Source organism: Canis lupus, chromosome X (genome assembly GCF_003254725.2).
Source record: "Canis lupus dingo isolate Sandy chromosome X, ASM325472v2, whole genome shotgun sequence".
NCBI lineage: Eukaryota > Metazoa > Chordata > Mammalia > Carnivora > Canidae > Canis > Canis lupus.
Genome location: NC_064281.1, coordinates 91,524,381 through 91,547,742, shown reverse-complemented (window position 1 = coordinate 91,547,742; position 23,362 = coordinate 91,524,381). Strand labels below are relative to the sequence as shown.

At 41.8% G+C, this 23,362-nt stretch overlaps 1 protein-coding gene across 7 annotated transcripts in view; it reads right to left on the bottom strand.

Annotated features, from left to right (window-relative positions):
- Positions 1-1,189: 1,189 nt before the first annotated feature.
- LONRF3 (LON peptidase N-terminal domain and ring finger 3) overlaps positions 1,190-23,362 on the bottom strand; it is a 40,155-nt gene continuing 17,982 nt past the window's right edge. For 3 of the 7 annotated variants that reach the window (XM_025431288.3, XM_025431294.3, XM_025431291.3), the window contains 6 exons: positions 15,462-15,576; positions 13,153-13,274; positions 11,123-11,281; positions 10,300-10,462; positions 8,935-9,084; positions 1,190-6,017 (listed from right to left, as the gene is read on the bottom strand). In XM_025431288.3, the coding sequence (XP_025287073.1) occupies positions 5,862-6,017; positions 8,935-9,084; positions 10,300-10,462; positions 11,123-11,281; positions 13,153-13,274; positions 15,462-15,576 (865 nt within the window). In that variant the 3' untranslated portion in view covers positions 1,190-5,861. The other 4 variants (XM_025431286.3, XM_025431293.3, XM_025431290.3 and 1 more) reach the window with 2 other exon arrangements.

Here is a 23,362-nt window from a genome sequence, read left to right as displayed (position 1 = left end):
GCATCCAGAAATGGTTAATATGAACTCACTGGAAGCTAGGCAGCACTCTGCAGTGGGGTTTGGAGCCAGCACTTCAGTAGATGGAAGAGAAGGGTTTTTCAGGGCTTTTAAAGGTAATAATTATATTTGCTAATACATGTGTATAAAGGTGGGCAGTAAACATGGATGGCTGGTCAATCCAAGTATAGGTTGGAATGGGAAAGTCAATCACAGAAAACCAGAAAGTGGGGGGAAAGGGGGGCTCAGAGATCCAGAAGCAGGGCTCCTTGGGGCCTGTATCCTCCTTCCTTGACCAGGGCATGCCTTTACATTGGGCTGAACGTGGACAAATACAGTTGGGAAATTCCTGCATTACTTGGAAGAAGCCAATATGGGGAGTACTGACACCGGTCCCTCCCCATCCCACCTCAGCCCCTCCTGGGAGTGATGAAATCATCAGAGAGAGGAAGGAAAAGTTGAAGTATCTGGTAGCCTGTGGGTCTAGGGCATTTGTTCTTTCTTTTTCTTGCTCTGATCTCATTTTGAGACTGGGCGTTCCTTCCAGGGTGGCATCTTTGGCCCCAGAGAACTCATAGGAGCTGTGCCAGGGTGGATCCCAGAAAAGCAGCAGAAAGTGTTGGTTTTGGCTTTGCTCAAGGCCAGGAAGACAACTGCAAATGAGACCTTCTTTTTAGATGACCCAATGCAGTTCTCCAGAGAGGGTTATGCAGGCATTCTGGGCAGGACTGCCTGAGAGGGAAGACCGTGCCTTTGGCCAGGGTGCGCTCTATCTCCTGACCGCCAGAGAGTGGCAGACTGGGCACACAACTCCAAAAGAGCCAAGTGTTTCCTCCGGGATCTACTGGGATCTACGTGGTCAGGAGTTCTCCTTTTTCTCAATTACCCAAAAGACCTTGTCACACAAAGGTCAAGCCAAGTGGGATTTGCTATCATTCTAATTGTCCCGGCTCCACTTGTACTTTGTTTCCCAGGGGCAAAACAGAACTTGTGCAAAGTCACTGATGGCAGGAGACTAAAACTGGTACCGAAAAGGAGAGGTTGCTGAATCTCTCTTGCTGGACTCAGCTCGGTCAATATCGCTCACTATCCCAGGCAGTTTGACCAATTTTCTTGTCAAAAGGTTTGCGCTTTGGGCCTTAGCTTTAGCCTATCGTGGAGACTTGGTTTAATGGAAATAAAAACACGTAACTTGTTTTTCACAAACATTTTATAATGGCAGAGGAAACAGAGTAGGTAGTGTATTCTGCTTTAAGCAAACTCAACATACGAACAGATTTACAAACAAACCCGGGGTGGATTGTTGGCAAAAATGTTTACAACATAAGTCTTTAACAGGATTTTCTGGTGCATTTTTAAAAAACAGTTTATGGCCAGATTTTCTAACACATCAGTCACATTAACTAACTCACGGCAGCCTCACTCTCAAATACATGAGAGCTTACTCTCTGAGGGCAAGTCTACTTTCTTGAAAGATCTGGTCAAATGTATTATAAGCAAACAGGAACAAGAACAAAATAGATGGTCCGATAGCTTTCCTTTCTATTCTGCTTCCAACAAAATGATAACTTATTTTGGGTCATTCTTGACCTAAGGTTACGGGTACAGTTTCGTTAGATACAAAGTGAAACAACAGTAAACATTTCTAATGAATGAACAGCTTTCACAGCAACTGTCTGTATCAATCACATTGTTGTTACAACATAGATAAGCTGAAACTGCATTTTTGTACAGATCCGGAGGAAAGAAATCCCTAAAGAGAAACCAAGCATATAGAGGTAGTTGAATAGCAATGGGGGGGAAGCATTATCTTAATTCCCCTTTCAGTTTATTACAGTGCGAAAATAAAATGGCTGCTGAACAAACAACTAGACTAACAAACACACAGACATATTTGTGACTGTTTGAGTGGTTTGCTTGATATTTTAATCCTGGCATGACTGAGGGCTACATGAAATGATGGAACTAGTTTATCTAAATAAGCCTATGATGCCACATTGACCTATTTGCTCTCCTTTTATTTTGTTGTTTATTGTTGCTTTGACAATAGATAAATGTTAGGCAATTTTGAACATGACGCATAAGCTACAGTGGTGCTTTGTAAACTTCTGTTAATCACATTTGCTGCAACAAATTTTTAAACGGCTATAGAGTCATGAAGCAAAAGCTTTCAAATGACACCAAAAACAGAGATTACAGGCACTTCTCTCTCAAGGTTAACTTAGCGCATTTATAAGTGAAAATGTCTTTATTTCACCTCTGGATGTGCACTATCCAGAATCTTAAACAGTTGAACAGTGGGAGCTATCGTTCTAAGAGGAACTGAATGTGTACACTTTATGTGACTCCTTTTCCTTTTTTCTCTCTGCACTCAGGAAGGGCCACAAACTGAAACCCATGCAGCTGGCTGCTTTTCAGAACTGCTTTCAATCATAAATCAAAGCCTCATTTCTCAAGCCCCAGATGGGCTGAAAAAATGTGTCCTTTTCCATTATTTGGGCTGCCTTCCATTTGTATCTATATTATACACTTCTGATATGATTTTGCCTTGGTAAACAGAAATGGATGCAAAGTTAATTATGTTGGGAACTCAAGGAATGAGTCCTTAAATGAAGCTCCCAATTTGGAAAAGGAGTTAGCAGGGGGGAACACAATCCCCGATGGATTTTGGTCTATCAACAGCATGCAATCTGTTGACAGTAAGAGACCTCTGGGTGCTGTGAACCAGCCTCAGGAGCTCCACTGCTCCAATGGCCAGTCACAGGGGATTATCTGAGCCAGGCCAGCCCCACAGGCAGAGCTGGAAATGCCATGGGGCTAGAAGCAGTCAGCCTTCGGAAAAGGCAAATTCTCAACATAGTCAGTTCTCTGCTCCATTAAGTCAGGGGCAGGCACTCTTTTCTCCAGGATGTCTACAGAGAATTAGTTTATCATTGTTCATTTTCTACATTTTGCTGGTTATTAGCTAGCAGCAGTGGTACAGTACAAAGCAGAAAGGCATAATATCTGCTTGGTACCATATATATACGTATGTATACACACACACACACACACACACATATATATATATATATATATACACACACACACAAACACAGAGAAAATAATCTAGGTTATGATAAGAAAATTAACCAAATAAACGGCACTATCTACCAAAGGGGAAGTCTTGTACTTCTGGCCTAGACTTAGGCTTATGTTTTTTCTCTGTACACTCTTTATACCAGAACTTGGCAGCAAAATGGGCAGCCGGGGTGGCTCAGTGGTTTAGCGCCGCCTTCAGCCCAGGGCGTGATCGTGGAGATCCGGGATAGAGTCCCACGTCGTCGGGCTCCCTGAATGGAGCCTGCTTCTCCCTCCCTCCCTCCCTCTCTCTCTCTCTTTCTCTCTCTGTGTGTCTCATAAATAAATAAAATCTTAAAAAAAGAAGCGATGAATTGGTTATTCTAACGGAGGTAGAACTTCAGGTTTCCACTATATCAGAAATTCTAGACCTCCAAAGAGCACTACTTTTTAGTCCTACTGAAATAGGGAAAATGTACTGGCCTAGAAGTCTCCTTTGTCTCTAACCTCATTTGTTTTCTAGTCTTTTCATTTTCCCAAGCAGACCTGGCTCTAAAAGGAATTAACTGGAAAGCATCAAGTTATGGTCTCAGAATCAGTGGTGTGGATCCCTCCAACCACATTTAAAGGGGGTAGATATGGGTACTGTGTATAAAGCCAGTGTTTTATGCAAATGTGGGCCCTTGATGATATTCTATGACCATGAATAACCTAATCATGGCTATTATGTTTTTAATGTCTCATAGGTGCTAGGCACTCTGCTAAGTGATTTACATATACTACCTTATATAACGTTCATAACAACCCTATATGTGATAATTACTACCATTTGCTATATGAGGAACCTGTGGGCTCAAAAACAAGTTAAATCACAAAACAAAAACATCTACCAAGGGGAGATGCTTATGACATTTTCTTTGCTGCATTTACACTAGATAACAGGAGAATATTTTACTAGGACTGTGCTACGATTAGTGGTTGGGCACCGAGTGGGAGGGGGAGCCTTTAATTTCCCACTCCCTGAGCCTTGTAGAGTTTGCTTAGGCAATGACCATGCCTATACTTCCATTCTTCACTAGCTAAGTCTGGCTGCAAACATCAAGCCTGGTAACATAATGCTCTGACATATAGCATCCACTTAGGAAGTACAGAAAAGATCATTTGGTTTCTGCTTATGTGAATCTTTTTTCTGTTGCCTGGATCACCTCACTCTCCCTTCTCTGTTTCTGGCCAGAGGTGAGGACGGAAGAAGTCAGATTGGTTACGTGAGGCACTCACCTCTTCTCAATGAGGTGGATGGGCTGCACTGCATCCGTTTAGCATCTGTAAGGGGATCATTTGCAAGACAGTGCGAATGGTAGGATTCACTTCTTGCCTGCCCTAATCTCTTTACTCCATCACTGTATACCCCATTCTCATGGCATTTCTCAGATTCTCCTGGCACTAAAGGAATCACACCAGCACAAAGCAGGCTAAACAGGAGCTCCTTCTTACCTTCTTACTCACTATTCTTCCCCTATATTGAAATCTTTGGCCCACAGCAGCTAGGAGGAAAGGCAGTGCTTAGATAAAAACCACTGTTTCCTTTAAAGAGATTTACAAACCAAAACAACAGTTTGTTTTTTTTAAGGGTTCTACTTTTTCTACTGGCTTCTTTATACTTGTAGTAACAAACAGCCCTTTTTCATGTGTTTCTACACATGTTAGCCAGGTTGTGAATCTCAGAGCCCTGAGAAGAGGTGGGATATGGAGGCTATGATGTGACAAAGTGAAAACCATTCCCTCTGAAGGGTTAAATATCATCCTGCCTCAAAATCCCACTCCTAACTGCACTGAGGGGAAATGATTTACCTTTAGAATTAGACTGTTGAGATAAATGCCTATAATAGATCATACTAAATGATGCTCCTCTGATTCAACTCTTCATTCAAGGAAAAGCATTCCTTCAGCCCTGCTCTGTATAACATATAGAACATGTTTTATTTTACTTTACCATGGCTTATTCTATAATGTATACCAAATCGCTTATGTATTTTATATTGTTGAATTCAAACTGAAAGTCAAATGGAACCTGTGAAGATTGGTGATCTCAATGTCACTCTGAACTTCCTTTAAGCATCCAATGGGGTAGATAGAAAAATGGCTCGAGAACTGGGATCAAACATAGTAAAATGTGATAAAAGCAAAAATGGCACATTTCTAATACTGTTACTTCCCCCTTGGTAAATGGTAAACCACGTTAATAAATAAAGCAACTGGCTTTTCAGTAACGAACACTTAAATAGTTACATACTTGTAGAAAAAAGGATACAGTAGTGCAAAAAATAAATTATTAAAACAGAATGAAGGATGAACATTATTTTACACAATTCTGTATAAAACCTGAACCATTTGGAATGAGAACTCAAGTCAGTGAAACAACACAGCAACATTATTAGTATCTGTTCTTCACATTTCAATCACACACTTAACTATGCAAGAAAGAAAATTAAAAGCAAAACCACTTTAAACCTTCAGAGAAGTTTATGTTGAAATCAAATTAATTTTTTTTTCTGGGCTTTTAAACACCTCTGCTGAGCATGTAGTTGTGCAGCATGTCAAGAAGCATCTTAAGACAGAAAGTTTCAAACAGGTCCCATGCTTTTGGTCTTTCGACATAATTTCTCTCTGTGATCAACAGCAGGGAAATGCCTATTTGATACTTCCTTCTGTTAAGATGTTATTGCAATTAGATATATTTACAAGATGACTCCCCCCATGGGTGGTGGGGAGGATGGGAGCTCCTCTCCAGCAATCCACTCTCACTAGTTTTGGTTTCGGGATATAAAGGCCAGGACTCGCCGAATACCGTTCAGTCTATCCTTTAAGGACCTCATTGCTAGGAATGGGAGCTGAGCTCGGCTTTCCAATGGAAGAACTGCTAAGGTCCACCAGCACCAGGCTGGACCATTCGGGTTAATCTACAACAGAAAAACACGATGGGTTCATCCTATTCCCACAGAAATGAGATCAGTCTGCAGGTTTCCCAAGCCACAAGGTAAATATCCCAGGTGGAACTGCTTCTGTGTAAGGTAAACACTGCTATTTACCCCCCAGGTCTACTTCCTCCTTGCCTGAGCTGGTCATGTAGCCACGCAGAAAACAAAGGCTGCATTGCAGTTAGGGGAGGCGATGAGACAAAGTTCTGGCTAATGAGATGTAAAGGGAAGTTCTATGTGCAACTTCTGGGTCATGCTCTGGGAACAGGGCATGTGCCCTCTGCCTTACTCTTTCTCTCTTCCCCTCAGCTAGAGCATGAACATGGTGATGATCAGCCTTCTTCTATCAGGAAGACAGGGCAACATTCTAAGGATGGTAGAGCTTTGTGATGAACGAGACTGGATTTCTGAATGATCTCATCGAATAGAGCTGCTCTAGCCCTCTATCTGGCTCAAGCTACCTCTAGTTATTTTTAGTAGTTGTCAAAGTAAACAAATCAATATCCTAACAGATACCCTATACCTCCTAGCCACTGTGATTCTGTGAGCTAGAATGTTCACTACTCCATTTGTTCTACTTTGAAGATTCCATTTAGATTCTTTGGACTGACACACACCACATGTGAGCCTTCAATTCCCATGATCCCTTGTGCTTGGCATGTCTCTTAACTCCCTTTATTTTCTTGCTTCTGGCCGAAGGCAATATAGTACACACACCGTGTCACTCTAGAAGGCCACAGTTAGCTTCTCCTCCTCTGAAACCAAAGCTTATGATCCATAGCCCAAAAGTACAACAATCCCACTTTGCAAAAAGTCCAATTTGAAAACACCTTCACATTAGAAATGTATTCTGTTCCCAGGTTTCTTTTTAATAAAGAGCTTTCCCATTCCACACGAATTCTTCACCAATTCTGCTTGTCAGCAGCTTCACCGGCACATGATATAGTCACTACCGACTTATTTCCTACAAAGTCTGAAATGGGCTCTCAGCTCACAACTCTCAGAAGTTTAGACTATAGAGAATTTCATTTTGGTCAGACCACCTACATGTGGGACTATTTGCCTCCAAATTGGTTCACCTAATTCTCCCCCAAACCTTGCTCTTTCTTGGCTTCTCTGTGTCTGTAGCTTCATTTGAATTCTTTTTTGTCCCTCACTGTGATCTGTAACAGGCTCTCCCTCCTATTATTAGTTCTGAATGTGAAATTAACATATTCTAAACTTCTTTTCCCAGGGCTATTAACAAAGATATTTAAGCTGATGTTAATACTTGTGGTTCTTTCTGAGAAATCTCCTGAGGCTCAGAACATTTTTATTAATGGGACCACTGGGGCTGCAGCACTGACTGGATCAAACTGGTTGTTGTTGTTGTTGTTATTATTATTATTATTATTTTTGCTGCTGCTGCCAAAGCAACATGATAACAGTTCTAATAAGAAAGGAAATGAACCCAAGATTTCAGCTTTCTATGTCATCGAGCCCTTATGAATCACTCCGTGGCATCTGTGTTTTCTCTTGTGGAAGATGCTGTATCATTGCTGATTGCTACCTTCTGCCTGACTGAGGGAGAATGCTTTCCAGAAGGTGAAGGGGAACATTACACTTCATCGTGAGCTTGCTCAGAGCTCTGATGTAGTCCTGAGTCACAGTGGCCCAGAGCCAGGAGCTAGGTCACTGGGAAGTACTGACTGGCCTTTCTCCCTTCAACATTCATGATGCCTTTGCATGGGGGAAAAGAGCCACCTTTGTGGTCTGGAGAAAGTGAGATGTTTCAGCTCATTGGGGAACAGATTGGTGTCTTATAGCCCAGATGCAAGAGGAAGAGGGGACTTTAGAGATTTCTTCATCTACCTCCCTCATTTTAGAGCTGGGAGAAAGGTTGAGAAAAGGGAAGGGACTTACCCAAGTTCACACAGCTAGAATGCTAAGGATCAGTCTCTTGGCAGGGAAATCAGAACATACATATTCTATGTTACTATTGTAAAAGAGTCGGGAATGAGTCTTAAGTAAAGAATCAAGGAAATCAGGGAGTGCTGATGTAGAGGAGCCAGCTCAGAATGTAGGAAAGGTGATCATGGGCAAATATTTGACTAGGTTATCTCCAGCCTTGTTCTAGAGAGAATATTGTCTGATTTATACCAAGCAAGCAAAGTTTTGTGAAACTTAACTATCTCTACTTCCCTGAAGAGCTTCTGATCTACAACTTGATATCTCAAATGGATCTGTCCTCCCAGGAAACAGACTGATCCAGTAGAACCTAATGAACTGCTTTCTAGTGTAATTCAGCCAAGGGTAAATTTAAAGATTGTGTCTATTTGCTCATGACCGGCTCACCCCTGATGAAGACAATGACAAGGGTCTAGACCTACAGGGCTAAGTAGGGAGAGACCCAGGTGTGAAAAGATTCTGTGGTCTTGCAGTTGGAATCCTGTAAGGTAGCTGGTCCCATATCCAAGCTCCTGCAGCAATGGGGGAGAGGGTTATGAAGCTCCCCAGAAGTGGAAGCTTTTGGTCTTAGCTCCCAGGATACCCTTCTCTTAAGTCTGGCCTTTGCATGAATCTTGTCACTCCCACACATTACCGTGGTGTGAATCTGGACTCCCACAGAAGGTTCTTCTGTTGTTGGTGTCTGTGTTCCCAATCTGTCACTTGGCTTCTTTCTTAAAACCTGTCTTTGGATCTAAGTTCCTACCACTTTACTTTATTACTTCAATTCTGATTTGGGATCCTTTGGGTCTTACCCATGATGCCCACTGCTCAGCCAAACAATATCAAATTGGACTCATCTTCCTCTCTGCGCTTGCTCTGCCAAATGGCAACCATGCACCCATCTAATCCCAAACCCTAGGTTCTCTCATCTGGTGGGGGCATTCCATTACAAAGAGACATTTTTATATACCTGGGGATCAGCATCTTTCTCTGGCATTGGACCAAAGTGACTGAGTATCCGATTCTTCAGAGATGATTTGAGCGAATGAAACCACGATGATGCCTGCTCATAGACACAATTATGTAATCCCATGAGCTCTGCACAATCTTCTCCTTGAACCTGAAAGTATCAAAGTGGAAATGAAGCGCTCTATATTCTCCACTGCTCCCAAAGCCGCTGCTGACACTGACTCCCTTTGGGCAATCCAGCCTGCCTCTCTAGGAAGGCTCACCCTCCCAGCCTTCTCCTGTGTGGTGTGTGAAAGGTTCCTCAGCCAGAGGATGGGCTGTGTGTAACTGCCCATCTGCCAAGGGTAGAGGATGGAGAAAGGTTCCTTTGGGTAAATTAGCTGAAACAGCAAGATAGACAAAACCAGAGATGCCAACTGGCTTGGGTGGAGGCGTGCTGTTAAACTAGCTTATGCTGCTTTATGCCTCTCTCCTTTTCATGTTTTATATCTGCTTTTCCATTGTCCAGCGGGCAGAGAGACATGAGTGTATCTGTGTCTCACTGTGTAACTATTTTGCAAGTCAAATGTATTCATTCGTTGATCAAACATTTACTAATCTTGTATTGTGTAGTGAATGTAAATATAAATGAACATGGGTTATTTACCTCTTCTATTCATTAGTCCAGAACACCAAGAATTAACCAGACATGGTGTCTTTCTGCTTTACAGGATGATGGGTTATAGGGAAGAACTCTTAACCAGGTTGCACATTTAAAAATACAAATGTATGGAGGTGCCTGGGTGGCTCAGTCGGTTAAGAGTCTGCCTTTGGCTCAGGTCATGATCCCAGGGTCCTGGTATTGAGCCCAGCATTGGGCTTCGTGCTCAGCGGGGAGCCTGTTTCTCCCTCTCCCTCTGCCTGCCATTTCCCCTGCTTGTGCTCTGTCAAATAAATAAATATAATATTTTTTAAAAATACACATGTATGTGTGAATCCACAAATATCTCCAAAGAAAAAGTTTGAAAATATAAATAACTCAATAAATAAAGTGCACATGTATAGACATCGCTCCAGATCTATCCCTTGGTATCTCTGGCAAAGACCTAACTCCTAGGCTGAATGGGCCCCAGCGTTGTTGGTCTGGCTTGGCATTTCTTATGCATGAATACAACTCAGGAATGAAGCAGGGAAAGCCTGGACATGGAGTGCTCCTGATGCCATTCTAAAATTGAGCAGCAATCCAGCAGCCTTCAATGTTGCTGTAACAATTTGGTGAGAAATCCCAAGGCCCTCAACAGTGCTGAGAAATTCTTTTGCAAACATCTTTGTGTGCCAAGCTATCGGGTAGCCTGGCTTTGGGATTCTTGGCACTGGCCACCCTTACCTTTTGGTCTTCTATGTATTCAATGTCGGCTGTATTGTAACCATCTCGCTGGCCCTGGTGGAGGACCCTGAAGCGCCTCTTGCCTATACTGTCCACCACAGAGCGACCATCAGCAAAGAACTGAACATTTCTGATCTCCAGGATACACCCATACTCCGCGAACCTGCTTAATAGGCATGTATAAAAAAGTTAAATTCTTCATTTATTTCTGTGGCCTGGCCCCCAGCCATTTCTGTAATCCTAGGCTGTGCCTCGAGGGACTTCTGCCTATTTGCCTGTCCTGGGGTCCACAGCTGCAACTACACAACAGGCAGTGCCTGTGCAAAGAAAAATCTTTATGTAATAATATAACTGCTCTCATTTATTGAGCATATACTATGTGTTAGGTACTGTGCTCAGTGCTCTATGTGTATTAACTCACCAATCTTCCCAAAAAACCCAATGAGGTAGGCGCTATTATTGTACCCACTTTACAGATAAGGAAATTGAGTCACAGAAAGGTTAAGTAATTTGCCCAAAGTCAAACTTGCTCAAAGGCTGAAGCCAGAATATAAACCCAGGCAGTAAGACTCCAGTGCCCACAGTCTTACAGTAAAACAAATTTTATAGTATATACCCCTCATTTAACAAAAGATTAATCCGGGTAGGCAGCGTATTACATGGTAAAATAGAGACCAGGGAGACCCTGGTCTCTACAAACACACATGGTCACGAACTGGCTAAATCTCAGGAGCTGTGCCTCCCCATCTCCTGGGAGCATCCCAAAGTAAACCCAAATCCCTCTGCACCCAACCTCCCTTTACTCACATAGGTCCTCACTTACCCTTTGACAGGATCTCCAAGGCACATGCCAAACTGCCTTGTGCCTGTCTCAATGCATCTACGAATCATCAGACGGTAACAAGGCTCAAAGATGTGCAGGGGACAAGGAACGGTGGGATAGGCCATAGTACACACGAAAATAGGCACGTTCTTATTTAAGCTGTCAGGAAGAGCAAATGACGTGGATTTCTCAAAGCAATGGAGCAGAACACAGAAAGGTTGGTCAAACGTCACCTTGTGGTTCCCCCACAGGAAGGCAAGAAGACCTCAAGTTTTGATGGCTGATAAAAAAAAATACTGTGATGCAACCGACACTACAGGCTGAGTTCCACTGCCTGATGCAGAGGTTAGCCTGAGTACTGAGAGACTGAAACTGATACCCTGTACGTTCTAATTTGGCTAAAGACATCCTATAGTACCTTCATGTTGTAGGTGATAGTTATACCTCATATTTTTTTTTCTTTCTTTCCTGCTCTCTACTCAAAACAATCTCTTCAGGTGTCCTGCTGGTGGTAAAAGTGAACCTAGCTCTCCAGGGGGATGGTGGAAAAATCTCTGCAAGTTCTCCATAAGCATTTCAAATTTGCAAAGCCCCCAGGAGATCTGCTTGGCAGGCTCAGCTAGAAGGAGACAGGAGCAACAGAGGGGCAAGTGTAATCTAGCCCAGTGATGCTCAAACACTCCCGTGCATCAGAGTCACCAGGGGCCCTTAAATCCAGACAACCAGGTTACAGGACCCCCAGAGATACTGGTATATTAGCTCTGGAGTTAGGACCCAGGAATCTGCCCTTCAGCAAGTGCCCATGAAGATGCAGACACCCAGACTGATGGGAAACCACCAACTGGGCAAGCTCCTCCTGAATCACTGTTTTCTTTGTTGTCTGGTAAGTCCAATACTGGAAACTATCAATAGATATAAGACCATCTTCCCAAATCCCCAAAGGATTAAGTTTAGGATTTCTTCAAATAGATATTTCTCTGGTATCTTCCAGTGTTTATTAATAAGGCATTAAATGATATTGGAGAAAAGGGCTCAGAGAGACCGAGGCAAATTTAAGAATCAAAAATAAAGATGCCCTGAGTAGATCTACTATATAAGTCAATGGGAAAAAAAGGATTTAATTTTTAGCTTCCCAAGCAAACATCATTTGAAGTAAGAGGCCTACTCAAATAAACCAGGGGCAGTTTAGAAACGTTCTCTACAGGGTGGCCAGAAAACCAGAGCAGTTTTTGCCATCGGGAACCTTGCCCCCAGAATGCTATGAGGATTCCACTAGGGATTGGGAGGTGGAAGGGCAGCAGTAGGAGAGGCAGAAGTGAGAGACTGCCTCCTGCTTTTCCTCAGTGAGCTATTCTTCGAGACAAGCAGAAAGCTTGGAGCCCTACTTCCATCTCCCATCCTTACCCTTCACCTCCCATGTGCCTGGCAGAGGAGGCATAGAACAAACAGCAGTCTCACTATTACCATTGATTAAGTACTTACGTGCACCAGCTCATTTGATCTTCATAAGAAGTCCGTGAGGTAAGAACTGATTATTCCCAAGCTACAGATGAGGAAATTGAGGCCCAGAGAGGTCAATTGACTTGCCTAAGGCCCCGAAGTATACTCACTTTGTGGCAAAACTGGGTCAAAAGCCCAGGTATGTCTGGCACCAAAGTTCTTAACCTCATAGTACCTTCTAATGTATTTGCAGTCTTCTGTATGCTCCATAAGTTCCCCTGATTTAGCTACTACAACTTACTCCTACCAGCAACACCCAGTCACAAGGGCCAAGATGTGACCTGGTCTGTGGTTTGACTTATGCTTCTTCAGTGGTGTGCTGGTAAGCACTGAACAACTGGCTTATGGTGGGGGGTAAAGCTCTGGCTTATAGCATTTGCCAATTTCTGTAGTGTAGATACTCCCACCAAGGCCAATGTCAAGCTACCAACATGATATTGCCAAGTGAGAAGTTAGTACGAAATGTGCACATTCAATTCTGTGACCTGCTATGAGTGAAACTGAAAAAAGAGAAACATGCATATACATACTTAGAAAGTTCTTCCATCTCTTCTTCATAAAGCCGCCTTCGTTCCTTGAGTTCTTCTGGAAGGAATTTAGCTATTAGCTCTTCCATTATGACATTTTTGCTATATTTTCTGGATGCCAAGCACTATAGGGGGAACAGGGCAATGAGATATTATGCAGTCATTGGAAAACCACAAAGCACTTCTGATATAATGAGTAGAATAGCTCAGTGACCCACATATTGGAGTAACTTGGACCCACACATTAGCAGCTAATAACATCATAATGTGTATATTCTCTGGATGTTACATGCAACTAATTACTTTTATAATTAGACAAAAATATTTTAATAAGGGAAAAAGACCTGCATTGAAGTTTTAAAAAGTCTCACAGCTTTCCTAAACACCAAATTGAGATTATGTTCTTGTCCAAAAGGGGAGGAAACCCTTCCCTTTCCTTTTTCTGCTTACTGCATTTACAAGCTCACAAAAAAATGGTCTCCATCTGGGATATACTGAAAGTCTGTGGTCAAAAGGTTTAGGGAACAAAAAAGCCATTTTCAAGCACTTATCTTTTCCTGACCTATCCCACCCCCACTGTACCCCACCCCAATTCTCGGCTTCTGGATATTGCCAATCTAAATATTTTCCCCCCCTGCACTTCAGCTAAATACTGGTGATTTTGTCTATTTGTTTTAAAAATGTATCATCTAGGTATCACTGAAATTATGTTATAAACCATGAATTCAGAAGCAAACTCAGGTATATTTGTCACTGTTACTATCCTTCTGGATACCCCTGCTTCATGTGTATCCAGGGATTTGTAAGCAGTGGGAATTCAACTGTATGAACCAGACAATGGGAGTTAAAAACATCTGCCAATTGCTTGCTATGGACACTACCCACATAGATCCAGCAGGGGGAGCTCCTGAGTATAAAAATTGCTGGTTTGAGACCCTTTTTCCTTTCCCAGTATGGGCCCATATGTATCTATTCCGCAGTGAACAGGATTGGAATACAATATTTCTCTCTCTTGGAAATAGTGTTAAGTGCGCCCCTATGTCAATACACAGAGGCAGACAATAAGATCTTCTAGTCTCTGAGTCTGGGACCCCACAGCATCTGCTTCTAGGACGCCTTCTCAGTCACTGCCATCACCTGACTGCAGAAGATGAACTGCTTTGCCCAGCCCCAATCTTTGGGGGAAAAGCAATGACTCAGGAGGTAGCTAATCCAAGAAAGAGGTGACTCCTCCGCTGATGCTAAAACAAAAACCCAGGAAAGCCACATACTAAAATGTTAACAGTGGTTTTCTCCAGGTGCTGAACATTTGGGTAGATTTTTCTTCTTTCTGCTTATTTGAGTGTTGTAGTGTTACCACAACACAATGTGTTTTTTAAGGACCATGGACTCCTCACCTACAATCAAGCCAGCAGATCCCATCCCCCTGATCCAGGCAAGGTGTGATGGTGAGCCTCCCCTCCAAGTCCACATATACCTCCAGGGTTATCCTGGATGACTATTTCACTCGATTTCCTTAGTTCAAATGCTTGGGTGTTGGGAAAGCTCAACATGGGACTTCTCTGGACCTATATTCACCTAGAGATAGCCTTGCATGTCTGACCTCTTCTCGGGGACAACAGAGGTCAAAGAACACTAAGATTGACTGTAATGTGTCCTGCATAAGTCCCCAAGGGAGGGCAAACAAGATGAGCTTCCAGGGATTCCTGTTTTATTGGGAATTCCATCAAGGCCATCTGAAAAACAACAGTGGCAGCCTGTGTGGTTCCTTTTAGATGACCTGGAAGCCACAGAGCTTTCCAAGTAGCCAAGTATCTGCTAATAAGTACAGTGGCTCCTGGGGGGGAGGGGGAGAAGGACCACACTGAAGATCTGTGAGGTTTTTCTGGGGACCTGAGAGTGATCCCTTCAAACCACAGAATAAACACTGATGATGATGATGATGATGATGAGACTTCAGAGCTCATCTAGTCCAAGCCCAGAGAGGACAGAGGATTCACCTAAGGTTGCAGTGAAGCAGGTACCATGACAGACTTAGCATCAGGATACCTATTTTTCATCAATTGAATACTTTGGTTTCCACCACAAATCGATTTCACTATTGACAGTTCATAAAAAGCTGGATGTTGCCTCATTTTCCTGAAGGACTGGGTGAAGAGGGGAGAGGTAGCTCTAAAACAGGAAAAATAGATAGATGGTCTGAGGGAGTAGTCTGTCCTAGCACAGTGTACTGGCTTGGGATCCAACAGGCCACCATTTTAGTATCCAATTCCAAATAAGCTAACCTAATCAAGAAAGAAAGAATGTCTTACCTGTGAAAGACCATCTTTGCATAGCGGACACTTTGCATTGTGATCTAGGCATCTTTCAAGGCATTTTAAGCAAAATGTATGCCCACAAGGTGTTGTGACTGGCTCATAGAATAATCTGAAATTTAGGAATCAAAAGGGAAGAAATATGAACAAGACAAAAGACAGAGATACTTAGTGTTAAGGTTTTATAGTATTATTTAGAAAATTCCGTATGTGTAAGGGGAGGGGTCTTTTCTTTTTAAAATAATTTCCTGCTATTGTTGCACTTCAGAAAAGCATTTGCTTTCTTATTTCTGACCTGGATTTTAAAATAATGCATTTATCAATATTTATGACATAGCTGGATCATTTTGTAACATCAGTTATAGTCAGTCTCTTCTGACTGGCATCCAGATTGTTTTTCCCTGCCAGTCCCAGAAAAATAGAGATTAATTCCCAGAGTGTCTGAATAGATTAGGTTCTAAAATATTTAGCCAACCTGTTCTCCTAAGGTTATGTAAACACAGAGACAAACACACACACACACACACTGTCTCACACATTTACTCACTTATGTACTTTATATCACATATACAATGGAAAAAGACTTAGCTTCTTTGCTAACCTTGATTCCATTTTTCACCTAAGCAATGTTTACTGCCTGAAGGATCTCAATATTGTACCTGCAACACACACATAACTGCCCTTTATATGAATGGATTATTTTCTTAGAGGCAGTAGAGTAATACTATCAATGTGCTTACTGATACACACACATACACGTGTGTATGTATGTATATATATACGCACACACACAAATGTAGGTATGCATCCATATACTTCAATTAGATCCTACTTTCATTGCTTTGCAGGAGCTGGATATTTTCAAAGCAATCTGGGGAATCTTTTTAAAAGCTGTTCTATACATTCAGAGATTCACAGATTTACTTTGCTTAAAAAGAAAGGCTCACCTGCAGCAGGACCACTGGATGAGGGCGGCTGAAGATGGTGGTTCAGAAGTGGGGCTCGCTCTCACCAAAGGACAGGCAGAAGGGAAAGACAGATGCCTGACCAGCCTATTTTGACCTCACAAGAGTGTTCAGTTGAGAGGAAGAGGCAGCCAGCTGCACATCCCCCTCGTGTGGCCAGGAGGTGCATCAACAGCCTGGCCCACACAGCCAGGCTGAGCAGAACCAAAATGTCAGAGCTTGAAAAGTACTCCAGAAATATTTGAACCCACCAACTAGAATGAAACTGAGGTCCAGAGGGGGAGGAAGTTACTTATCTGTTAGCAGACGAAAGTCTATCCAACTTTCACCTTCCAGTCGTATACTCTTTCTGTTAAAACAATGATTCTCAACCATTGCTGCGTGTGAGAATCATCTGGGGAGCTTTTTCTTTAAATAGGTTTATTGATGTATAATTGACGTGCATAAACCGCACATACTGAAAGTGTACAATTTGGTAAGTTTCAACATATGTGCACACCTATGAAACCACCTCCATAATTGAGGTCACGAGCATACCTGTCACCCTCAAACATTTCCTTGTGTTCTTTTGTAAACCCTACCTCCTGCTCCTCCCCGCACCAGCCCTCACCGTCACCCGGGGAATTTTTTAAAACAATACATAGATCAATGGAACAGAATAGAGAATCCAGAAGTGGACCCTCAACTTTATGGTCAACTAATACTTGACAAAGCAGGAAAGACTATCCACTGGAAAAAAGACAGTCTCTTCAATAAATGGTGCTGGGAAAATTGGACATCCACATGCAGAAGAATGAAACTAGACCATTCTCTTACACCATACACAAAGATAAACTCAAAATGGATGAAAGATCTAAATGTGAGACAAGATTCCATCAAAATCCTAGAGAACACAGGCAATACCCTTTTTGAACTTGGCCACAGCAACTTCTTGCAAGATACATCCATGAAGGCAAGAGAAACAAAAGCAGGGATCCCTGGGTGGCGCAGCGGTTTGGCGCCTGTCTTTGGCCCAGGGCGCGATCCTGGAGACCCGGGATCGAGTCCCACATCGGGCTCCCGGTGCATGGAGACTGCTTCTCCCTCTGCCTGTGTCTCTGCCTCTCTCTCTCTCTCTGTGACTATCATAAATAAATTTAAAAATTTTAAAAAAAGAGAAACAAAAGCATAAATGAACTATTGGGACTTCATCAAGATAAGAAGCTTCTGCACAGCAAAAGAAACAGTCAACAAAACTAAAAGACAACCTACAGAATGGGAGAAGATATTTGCAAATGACCTATCAGATAAAGGGCTAGTATCCAAGATCTATAAAGAACTTATTAAACTCAACACCCAAGAAACAAACAATCCAATCATGAAATGGGCAAAAGACATGAACAGAAATTTCACAGAGGAAGACATAGACATGGCCAACACGCACATGAGAAAATGCTCCACATCACTGGCCATCAGGGAAATACAAATCAAAAGCATAACAAGATACCATTTCACATCAGTGAGAATGGTGAAAATTAACAAGACAGGAAACAATAAATGTTGGAGAGGATGTGGAGAAAGGGGAACCCTCTTGCACTGTTGGTGAACAGTGTGAACTGGTGCAGACACTCTGGAAAACTGTGTGGAGGTTCCTCAAAGAGTTAAAAATAGAACTGCCCTACAACCCAGCAATTGCACTGCTGGGGATTTACCCCAAAGATACAGATGCAGTGAAACACCGGGACAACTGTACCCCAATGTTTATAGCAGCAATGTTCACAATAGCCAAACTGTGGAAGGAGCCTCGGTGTCCATCGAAAGATGAACGGATAAAGAAGCTGTGATCTATGTATACAATGGAATATTACTCAGTCATTAGAAAGGATGAATACCCACCATTTGCTTCCATGTGGAGGGACCTGGAGGGTATTATGCTGAGTGAAATAAGTCAATCGGAAAAGGACAAACATTATATGGACTCATTCATTTGGGGAATATAAAAATTAGTGAAGGGGAATAAAGGGAAAGGAGTGAAAATATCAGTGAGGGTGACAAAACATGAGAGACACCTAACTCTGGGAAATGAACAAGGGGTAGTGGAAGGGGAAGTGGGCGGGGGGTTGGGGTGACTGGGTGATGGGCACTGAGGGAGGCACTTGGTGGGATGAGCACTGGGTGTTATGCTATATGTTGGCAAATTGAACTCCAATAAAAAAATTTTAGGGATCCCTGGGTGGCGCAGCGGTTTGGTGCCTGCCTTTGGCCCAGGGCGCGATCCTGGAGACCCGGGATCGAATCCCACATCAGGCTCCCGGTGCATGGAGCCTGCTTCTCCCTCTGCCTGTGTCTCTGCCTCTCTCTCTCTCTCTCTCTGTGACTATCATAAATTAAAAAAAAATTAAAAAAATTTTAAAAAACACAGATGTCAGGGACCACACCTGCAGAGACTCAGATCAGTTGGTCCAGGGTAAGGGTCAGGCACCAGGAATTTTTTTAAGGCTCCTAGGTGGTTTTTATGTGCAGCAAGGATTGAGAATCACTGTATTAAACAATTCTACTAATCTCTGCATAGGTGAATCTTCTCTGTATTGGTCTCCAAACCCAATTATCAGAGCCACTTGTAGAGCTTTAAAACCACAGACAGGGATCCCTGGGTGGCGCAGCGGTTTGGCGCCTGCCTTTGGCCCAGGGTGCGATCCTGGAGACCCGGGATCGAATCCCACGTCGGGCTCCCGGTGCATGGAGCCTGCTTCTCCCTCTGCCTGTGTCTCTGCCTCTCTCTCTCTCTCTCTCTCTCTCTCTCTGTGAGTATGGTAAATAAATAAAGATTTAAAAAAAATAAAAAAAATAAAACCACAGACATGGTGAAGCCCCGCTGGATAAGGTTTGTGATTCAGTGAGTCAAGGGGAGGGACAGAGATTTGATATTTTTAATAAGCCAATAAAAGACTAGCAGTTGCTTGCACATTCCCCTCTTTCTTTTTTTTAAATTTAAATATTTTCTTTATTTATTTGAGAGACACAGAGAGAATGTGAGAGAGAGCACGAGTTGGGTGAGGGGCGGAGGGAGAAGCAGACTCCCACTGAACAGGGACCTTGATGTGAGACTCAATCCTGGAACTCCAGGATCATGACCTGAGTAGAAAGCAGATGCTTAACTGACTGAGCCACACAGGCGCCCATCCCCTCCTTCTTGATTAAAAAAAATTCTAGTGGAATTTGAAGGGAAAGCATCTTGTGGGAAAGAAAGAAATAGTTTCTTAAAATAAATCAGTTTAAATTTAACAAGCTATCCACAAAACAGATTCTTACTTATTCATTCAGCAAACATGCTGTGTGCTGACAGAGCTAAGTGCTGGCAATATGACAAGTACAAGAAGGCATCTGACTTCTGGAAGATGACAGGATAGACACTGAACAGGTTATTGAAAAGGTGATATTTAATAAGTCTATACCAGTACAAATAAAAATTGTTAGAATGATGAAATTAAACAAAACAAGCAAATGAAGGTCTGGAGCAGGAGAGAGACTTTTGATAGATTCACCTTTTCTACTTTTTGAATGTTATATTCCTATTTTAGAAACTAGTTCATTTATTTAACAGAATTAATAAATTTTAGTTATTAAATCGGCCAAAAGTAAAATTAATTTTCAAAAACACTATGATGAAGGTCCTAACCAGTGTACTAAGGAAAGGTTTAGAATGAAAAAAAAAAAAACCAAATCTGTCATTATTTACACATAGTGTGATGGTGAACTGGTCAAATCTAAAAGAATCTACGAGGCGTACTGGGTGGCTCAGTTGGTTGAGCGTCTGACTCTTGATTTCAGCGCAGGTCCTGATCTCAGGGTCATGAGATTAAGCCTCGTGTCAGGCTCTGCACTCAGTGCAGAGTCTGCTTAAAGACTGCTTCTCCCTCTGCCTTCTCCTGCACCCCCCATTCTCTAAAATAAATAAATAAAAAATTTAAATTAAGAAACCTACAGAATGATTATTAGAATTCATGAGAATTGCTAGTATTAGCCAGGATGTTAGATAAATATACATACACACACAATTATATTCTATACACCAGCAAAAAAACATGAAAAACCCCAGATTTTAAGAAAGGTAACATTTACAGTTGTATTTAGAAACCAAGTATCGGGGATCCCTGGGTGGCGCAGTGGTTTAGCGCCTGCCTTTGGCCCAGGGCGCGATCCTGGAGACCCGGGATCGAGTCCCGCATCAGGCTCCCAGTGCATGGAGCCTGCTTCTCCCTCTGCCTATGTCTCTGCCTCTCTCTCTCTCTCTCTGTGTGTGACTATCATAAATAAATAAAATAAATAAAAAAAAGAAACTGAGTATCAGGAATAAATCCAACAAAAGTTGTACGAGACCTCTGTTGGAAAAAACTATAAACACCTCATTGAAAGGAAGTAAAGAAGACCTAATAATTAATCCTGATAAAAATCCCAGAGGCTTATTTCACTTGTTTGTTTTTATGAAACTTGACAAGTTGATTTCTAAACTGTATAAAAGCAAAGCAAAGGGTCAAGAGGAGCTGAGACACTTCTGAGAGCAGCAGTGTGGGAGGACTTGCTCTACCAGACACCAGACCTTATTATAAAGCTCTAGTGATTAAAACAGTGTAGTGCTAGCACAAGGACAAATAGATCCATGAATAGAACAGAAAGCCTAGAAATAGACCCAGACCCAGATTCTTGATTTATGACAACTGTGGCACTTCAAAGCGGAGGGGGGATTTTCAATACATGAATAGCATTCTCAATAAATGCTATTTGGGATAGCTGGCTGTCCATATGGAGAAGTGAAGTTGGGTTGTCTCTCACACCATACACAAAAATCACTTCCATGTGGGCTGGAAAGGTAAATGTGAAACAGTCAAGCTTATAAAAGACACAATAGAATATCTTGGTGATCTCAAGGTAAAAAAAAAAAAAAGATTTCTTAGGCAAGACGTGCACCAAAAAAATCCCCACTAAAAAATAAATGAAAAGATTAATAATTTCCATTACATTAAAACAAAGAACTTATAAGTTCATTAAAAGATGCCATTAAGAGAGCAAAAAGGCAAGCCACAAGTGGGAGAAGGTGTTTGCAGTACACATGACTAACAAAGGACTAATATCTAGAACATACATAAAGCCCTTATAAGTCAGTAAGAAAAAGAGAGATAACCCAATTGAAGATGGGCAAAGATTTATATGCATTAGCATACATAAAAACTGCTCATAGCAACGTTGTCTGTAATAGCTCCAAACTAGAAACAACTCAAATATCCATTTATGATAGAACTGGTAAAGAAATTGTGGTAGACTCACACAATGGGCCACCCTACATGAATGAAATATAAACAAACTTCACCAATATGCAGTAACATGAATAAACCTTAATAGTCTGGAAAAGAAGCCAGAACAAAAAGAACTGTGTTCTGGATAGTTCGATTTATATAAAGTTTTTAGTAAAAACTAAATTACACCATTTAGAGATGCATACATGGGTGGTAAAACTATTTTTAAAAAGAAGAAAGTCAGGACAGTGGTTTTGGAGGGCAAAGGGCAAGGAGTCATGATTCAGAAGTGGCACAAGGAAGGCTTCTGGGATCCTGGCCATGTTTTATTTTTTGAACTGAGAATGGTTGCAGCAGTAGCCTCTTTAAAATATTTTGTTAAGAGAATACATTTTTAATTTTATGTACTTCTCCATTGTGTATATTTCACAATTTAGAATGTGTCTCACAAGTGTGACTTGCAGGCTGATTTGGAAACCATTGCTGTGATCTACCGGAGCAGCCAAATCAGAAAATCTCACTTCTTCAGTAATTTGAGTCTTATGAATCTGAAAACTTGTTACACATTAGTCAATGACACTAATGATGATGATGATTGAGGAATCCGTACCTGCTAAATTGTTTATCCTGAGAGCTTCAAAATTGGGCCTTTTATAAAACAGCAGTGATATTACTAGCTAATCAACTGCAATAAATGCTGACATTTAATGAGCAGATGAATGAAACAGACACAAAAGGAAACAGCAACTCTTAGCAAGAATTGTGATTAAAATGCCCCTGATCTGAGTGGTCACAGACAAGAAGACTGCTACAGATGCTATATAATGTTTGCTTTGAAATAATTCTAAGTTCAGATGCTCAGAATATATCACCATTCAAGTCTCAATTTGCTTCTATATTCAGGGCTACTTTGCTCCTCTACAGAGGCTGATGGAATAAAGTGACAAGAAACAGGTGGAATATATTTCTCTTGCTATTCTGGGTGTGTGTAATACTGTTTTTCAAATAAATTAACTTCATATGTTAATAGGCAATAATGATGACTAGTTCCATTTTACTACTGAGGAAAATAAGACCTAGACAGGTTAAATGACTTGCCCAAGGTCACACATCTAGCTAGGAAGTAGCTGGGCTTAGGGTATGAAGTCACACCTGATTCTCAAGCTCCTCTTCCTTCTCCACTATATGACACAGCTGCAACAGTGTGCACATCTCTTAGAACAGACAGCATCCATCCATGTGTAGACACACATACAGACAACACAGTTCTCTCTCTCCCTTCCATTTCTCTCCACCCCAGAAAGACAGAGAGAGAGAGAGAACTCTGTATATATAGATAGAGCTAGAAATAGGTATATACTTGAAGTTCTCTCCCTTTTATTTACCACTTTAGGTAATGATTGCAGGAAACACTTCAGGGAAGCATTTATAAATCAGAGTAGACACAGATTTTCTCACAAGAAAGCATTTTACATTGTCAAAATGGTGGAGTAAACAATAGTAATAATAAATGCTTTCAGTTAGATGTCAGCCCGGATTAAATGCTTGGCTTGTCTGGAAATAGCTATCTTTTCCCACCAGTTACATCCTTGTATTGTGTTCTTTTGCTGCTATCAAATGAGAGAAGAAGGAATAAGAAGGAGGGGGTGGAGAAAGAGAA